Genomic DNA, 6,144 nt, shown 5'->3' on the forward strand with positions numbered 1-6,144 from the left:
GGAGTCCTCTTATTGACTGACCCTTTCAGGCCTCACGGGGACAAAGGACCAAAGCTGGTGGGGAGTGAGACACCTCCATGTTCCTTCTCTGGCCTGGCCGCTGCCACAACCCCCGGTGTGTGGCTGCTTGTCTCTGTGTTCCCATGTGAAGAATGAGGATATTGAGTGCCCTCAGGTGTTTTGTCTTGAGTCCAATGCTTTCTGAACGGGTCAGCCTGGTGAGCTTGCTGGGAGTTCTGTGGCACTTTGGAGGAATAGCTGAGGGCCTTGGGGTGAGTGCTGGCTGGCCCCCTGACCAGCCTTCTTGGGGGCAGCACCTTGATCAGAAGGACCATGTCTGAGTCTGCTCCTTGGCCTCTCAGAAATGGGATTTTCCACAGAGACCATGCCATGTGGACATATCGCCCCAACAGCACTTTATTCATTAGGATGATGGGAGACTCTCTCACTGCCTGGAGAGCCCTGCTGCTGTGTCCTCTGCAAGACTCCGTCCTGGCACGGAGGGCTGAGACGTCTGCAGGATCTGCCAGAAGGCCCTGGAGTGGAGGGCGGCCGGGGTCAGTGGGGGAAGGCCCCAAGGTGGAGGCGGCCTCAGAGAAAGCGTGATCCTCAGAGCTCGGGCACTGGGCACAGTTTTAGGCATATAGTAGATGCTTAGTTAATGCAGCTTGAGCCTCACTCTGAACTTGAACTTGTTCACTGGGGCCTGGGGATCCATGCGAGGTCTACTTAATCTTCCCTCAGATGTTTCCAGGCTTTCCAAGTGCTGGGCCCACATCAGGTACTGGGGACACAAGAGTGAGGAAAACAGACCTGGTCGTTGTTCTCATGGGCTCATGGTCTGGTGACGGAGCCAGAGATGAGTCAAACATCCCACTGAAGTAGAATTACAGGCAGAAAGGAAATGTGATTCTGTAACAACTGAAACAAGGGAACCTGCCCTCAACTGAGGAGGCGACATTCAAGCTGAAGGCTGTGTAGGAGGCAACTGGAATTGAGTGGGGAAGATTATCCAAGGGAGAGGGAGAAGCCTGTGCAAAGGCCCTGTGCCCAGAGGGACATGATGTGCTTGAGGAGTTAAGGCCAGGGCGCTCTGAGCACAAGGAGAGTGGACAGGTGAGCCTGGGAGGCAGGTGCATGAGGGACTCGGTCCTCAGCCTGTGAATGGTGGGAAGCCCTGAGAGGGCAGGCAGGGTGATGGGGCCAAGCCTTGCAGAGGCCAGGTTGCTGCAGGCTGCAGAGGGGCAAACGTGGGCCAGAGTGCAGCTGGGAGGGCTGAGTTGGGGTGGGTGGTGGCTGTGGAGATGGAGCATCATTATGGATTTGGGAGCTGGGAGAAGGTAACAGCCACAGGACCGAGGACAGCCGGGGCGCCTCGTGCAGCAGCCTCTACCCACTTCTAGACTCCAAGAGCTGCCTCCCGCCTGCCTCCCCTGCTCCCTGCAGTCAGCTCTCCTGGCTCTGACTCAGCTCTCCCTAGGGGTGGTCAGTGGCCACCAGCCCTGCCATTGGTGGTCCAGAATGAGTGCACTTTCCTGGCTTGGTGACACGAACATTGTCCTCTCAACACTCCCTGTGGGGCTGGAGGCAGGAACAAGGTGGGAGGGGCTGTGTAACTGTCAGAAATGAGACAGCTGTGGCTTGTAAGAATTCGATGGAAGATAACAGAAAAGTGAAGGAGCACATGGGGAGACTCGGCAGGCTGCAGTCTTCAGGGGCGCTGTCTCCTAGCAGGACCCCTTCCCCCTCCTGGCATGGTGATGGTAACAGAGATGCTAATGGGCTCACATCCTAATTAGGCAGTTGACTGCGATGAATCACAGTGAATGCCCGTGACGCTGCCCTTCCGTGACGCTGCCCTTCCGTGCTGGGTCTCCCTCGCCCTGCCTCTTTCCCGTAACTTGGCAATACACTCAGTGCCTGCATCCGAGCTGTTTATGCACTTCCTGGCTTTCCCAGGGTTTTCAGGTCCCACGTAGACAGTGTGGACTGTGCTCAGACGTGGGAACCAGGAGGCCCCACTACCCACGCCACCATGGTGTTTTTTGGGGCCTGTCCCTGCCTTCTCTGGCTTGTCTCCAGCTGGAAAGCGATTTCACCGGAAGTGATCTTGGGTGGTCCTTGAGGGGGCTCCAGGCAGGAGTGCTGGAGGCCCTTGATATGCTGCTTTCTGGGCTGGGTGGGGCGGGCTAGGGGAGGGAGTGAAGGAGCGGGCGCCTCGGTAGGGATTGTCTTGGGTTCACCCCGTGGAGGCACTGCCTCCCTTCCCCGGCCTCAGGCCTCAGCTGTACGAGGGCTGGGACAGTGCCTCGTGCACGGGGCTGCTGTGCAGATTCACGATCCACATGTGTGAAGGCACAACTAAGGTGCTGAGAAAATGCAGGGGGCCGGGGAGCCTCGATTTCCTCTTAGGTCTTTGCCTAAGTTTTCCCTGCCTGAGGCTCTGCCAAGGGGCCAGCATGGACACCTGTTGGCTGGGGTTGGTGAAGCCTGCAGCACGAGGGGCATCCAGACCTGGGCCGTTCCCTGCAGAGGGAATGGAGGTATGAGCGGGAAAGGGCCTCGCCTGGCAGTGGCTTCAGAGCTTGCCGCCTGTGATTCTGTCCTGCAGAAGGAAGGGGAGTTCACCCTGCACTGCCGGGCCATCCTGGAGATGGAGCAGTACATCCGGGAGACGCACCCCGACGCCGTGAAGGTCTGCAACCTCTGCCACGGCCTCCTCATCCAGGTACCAAGTGGCGCCACTCCCCAGGGCTCCTGCAGGCACCTTTCAGAACGCTTCCTCTGGGCCCAGGCCTCCGCCACACCATTACCTCCTCAAAAGTGTCCGAGACAACCACACGAATGCCCGCCTCTTCTCCTCCCTGGTCCCTCGGGTTTTAGTCCAAGGGCTCTTTTTATTTATTTTTCTCCAGAAAGGCTCTCTGAAGTCTTGTGTAGCTGGCATCATCTCGGCAGTGACGTGGCGAACATGTCCGTCAACCGTTGATCTCTCACGGCATCTGTTTACACCGTGTACTTGGGGGCTTTCAGCGGGCAGGCTGGCGCTGGACTTTTATTTCCCTTCTGTTTAACTCGTATCTTTCTGCACTTGTCAGCTCCACCGGGATGAGCCTCTTTGCACAGACATCCCTTGGGCAACCTGGTGATTGTTTCCTTGGGTTGAATTCCTGGAAGTGGAATTTCTGGGACAGTCTGCATGTTTTTTTAAAGGTTTCGATCCACATTTCCTAATCGCCCTCTGAAAAGTTGTAGCTGTCTGTGTGCAGCCCGCAGGAGGCGAGCAGGGCTCTGAGGGCCATGAGTGCAGGGGGCCAGGGCCTGGCCTGCCGCCGCCACGCTCTGGCCTCCAGAGTCTTGAGCTGCTTCCAGCTCCGTTCATTTGTCAGAATTCTTTAATAAAACCCACTGCACTAAGGACTTGGGATCATTATCATTATTAATCTGGGGCCCAGAAGACAAAAATATATAGCTTGCTGGACATATTCCTTCCAGTTTCCTGAAGGTTTGTGAACACGGAGGTGTGTACAAGACTCCACAGCTGTCGCCTTTCTTGTTTCAGGGTCAAAGCTGCGAGACCTGTGGGATCAAGATGCACTTACCTTGCGTTGCCAAGTATTTCCAGTCGAATTCTGAGCCACGCTGCCCCCACTGTAATGACTACTGGCCCCATGAGATACCAGGTTCGTGTCCCCGAGGCGCTCGCGGGTTCTCCAGGTTTCTGGGAAGGGCTGGGCTGGCAGGACTGAGTGCATGAACCTGAGTGTGGGGCCCTGGCAATGAGGGAGCACTTGGGGACAGGGAGCACTCAGACAATGGCTCCACGCATGTGCAGGTCTGCACTAGCAGGACCTGAACCCCACAAGTTGATGCAGCTTCTGCAGAAAGTGAAGGCCAACCTCATTGCACAGTTCCAAAGGCTCTCAGAACCCAGCAGAAATTCCAAAGTATGTGGGGGTCTGGTCAAGACAAGCCTGTCTCCCTGGCACCCATGTCAGGAGAGGGAGTAACAGCAGCATCCACGGCCCCGTCGGTCTGTTCATCTGTCACCTGGGGCTGGTTCTGCCTTCTTCACGGGGCAGAGGAGGGTTCCGGTGCAGGGTGTTAGGCCCTGCAGAGTCCTGGGCGCAGAGGGAGCTGTTGTTATGGGTGCAGCCACCTGCGTTCACAGCATCTTCCTGGCCTTTTCTGTGCACAGAAGTCTTCGACCCCGAGAAGGAGAGGGAAGCTGGCATCTCCAAATCAAACAAGAAGCCCCTGCGGTCCCGGCAGCACTAGCTGGCCCGCGCTGCGCAGGGCCGCTGCCTTCGGGGACGACTGCTGCAGCCCTGTGGGGAAGAGTGGCGTCCGTGCTCCGTGGGTCACGTGAGCACCCCTGGATGCTTTGTGGCCACTTACTGACAGGTTTAGAATAAAGCTCGCTAAGGAGTGGCTGAGCCTCAGTCTGTGTCGTGTGCCCCTCTGTAGGCGGTTCGCGTCTTGTCCCTTCCTTCTTTCCTGGAGCTCACTGGTGACTAGGAGCCCCTTGGTTTGGGTTCCAGCAGGTGACATTGGCAGAGCTCCTCCTGCACAGCACTGGCTCAGGGCAGCCTTGCCTTCAGTGCTCAGCCTGGGTCACTTGTCCCATCGACGCTGGCCAGCCCAACCTGGACTTGTGAGAGCCTTGGCCTTGGCCTCCCCAACGCCCCACAGTCCTGAACCTGCTCTGGCCCCAGATGCAGTTGGCCTGTGGGCACAAGGCTGGCAGGCTGGACTGGAGCTGTGCTCTCCTCACTGGCCCTCTGCCCCTGCTTGGTGACTGGCAGCCCCGCCCATCAGCTGCCCCTGCCAGAGCCAGGGAGTCAGCCTGATGTCTCCTCCTCCCTGGCCCTCCTGCATCACACCAGTGTCCAGATCCCGTGCAGTCCACCTGCCAGATGGCCCTCAGCCGCTGCCCTAGGCCATGTCTCCCCTCCACCTCTGCAGCAGCTCCCACTGCTCCTGGCTCCAGCCTGCCTGCCTGCTCCAGTCTTTTCCACCACAGTCATCTTCCCACCATGCCAGTCAGCACGGCGCGCCCCCGCTGAAGACCCTGGTGGCCACCACTGCACACAGGCTCAGGTCTCGACACGCAGGGTTCACAAGGCCAGATGGTGAAGCCCCTGCGCATCTCACTGCCTCTCCCCTTTCGCCTCCTCAGGCTACAGTGTTTCTTTCAGTCCTGGAACGAGACGTCCTGTTCTCACCTCTAGGCCTTTGCACACATTGTTCCCTCTGCCTGCATGCTCTCCCCTCTTGCCTCCTGCCTCTGCCAGCTAACACCTGTCCACCCTTTAGATCTTGGCTAGGCTATCACCACTTCCAGCTCCCGGTCCCCCACCTCCCTGTACTTCCTTGATGGTCACACTTGCCCTGCTATTTTAATTTCTTGTCTCCCTGTCTCTCTTCCAGCCCAGTGTCAGGCAGGACCCTTTTGGTCATGGCAGAAAATCCAACTCCAACTGGCTTAAACAAGGAAGGACTTGGCCAGAGGGGGTCCTTCAGGAGAGGCTTGACCTAGTGGTTCCAGTGATGTCACCAGCATCCATACTTCTGTCTCTGCTCTGTTGCCATTGAGCTGGCCTCATGCTTGGGGCCTATGAGATGGTCTCCCAAAAAATCTAAGCCACTTTCTTCGTGGTAGCAAAATGGCTGCTGTACTTGCAGGCCTCACACACCCTGCCCACGGGCGTCAGGAGAGGGGCAAGTCTCATTCAGTGGCCCCTGCCCTGGCAACACGCTCAGGGCTTACAGCTCCAACCTGGGTACGTATGGAGGTGGCGATGGGAATAGTCCACTTGACATTGGCTCCTCAGGGCTCACCTCTGAGCAGGGCTAGGGAGCCCCTCCAAAGCCGTGTGGCTGAGGGTGAGGGGTTCCCCTAAGCAAACTGAAGGTGCTATTCCCAGGCAGAGGGGAATGAGCTGTGGGCACCAATGGGCAGGGTGGCCTCCACCCATGCAGGCAGGGCCACTCTGCCTGGTTTACTCCATAACCCAGCACGGAGCAGGCGCCTAGGACGTAGTGAATGCATGACCCTTGCTGGGGGGCGCTGACCCTCCAGCCGCAGGCCTGTTCCGAGCCCTCTGCCCACCTCCCAGGCTTTCACTGAAGCCTCTGGAGCCA

General features: G+C 58.0%; 1 protein-coding gene across 5 annotated transcripts in view; it reads left to right on the forward strand.

Annotated features, from left to right (window-relative positions):
- NSMCE1 (NSE1 homolog, SMC5-SMC6 complex component) overlaps positions 1-4,442 on the forward strand; it is a 58,879-nt gene extending 54,437 nt beyond the window's left edge. For all 5 annotated transcript variants that reach the window (XM_070230875.1, XM_070230877.1, XM_001497008.7 and 2 more), the window contains 3 exons: positions 2,612-2,728; positions 3,563-3,683; positions 4,199-4,442. In XM_070230875.1, the coding sequence (XP_070086976.1) occupies positions 2,612-2,728; positions 3,563-3,683; positions 4,199-4,278 (318 nt within the window). In that variant the 3' untranslated portion in view covers positions 4,279-4,442. The remainder of the gene's footprint in view (positions 1-2,611; positions 2,729-3,562; positions 3,684-4,198) is intronic.
- Positions 4,443-6,144: the final 1,702 nt, after the last annotated feature.

Source organism: Equus caballus, chromosome 13 (genome assembly GCF_041296265.1).
Source record: "Equus caballus isolate H_3958 breed thoroughbred chromosome 13, TB-T2T, whole genome shotgun sequence".
NCBI classification, from domain to species: domain Eukaryota; kingdom Metazoa; phylum Chordata; class Mammalia; order Perissodactyla; family Equidae; genus Equus; species Equus caballus.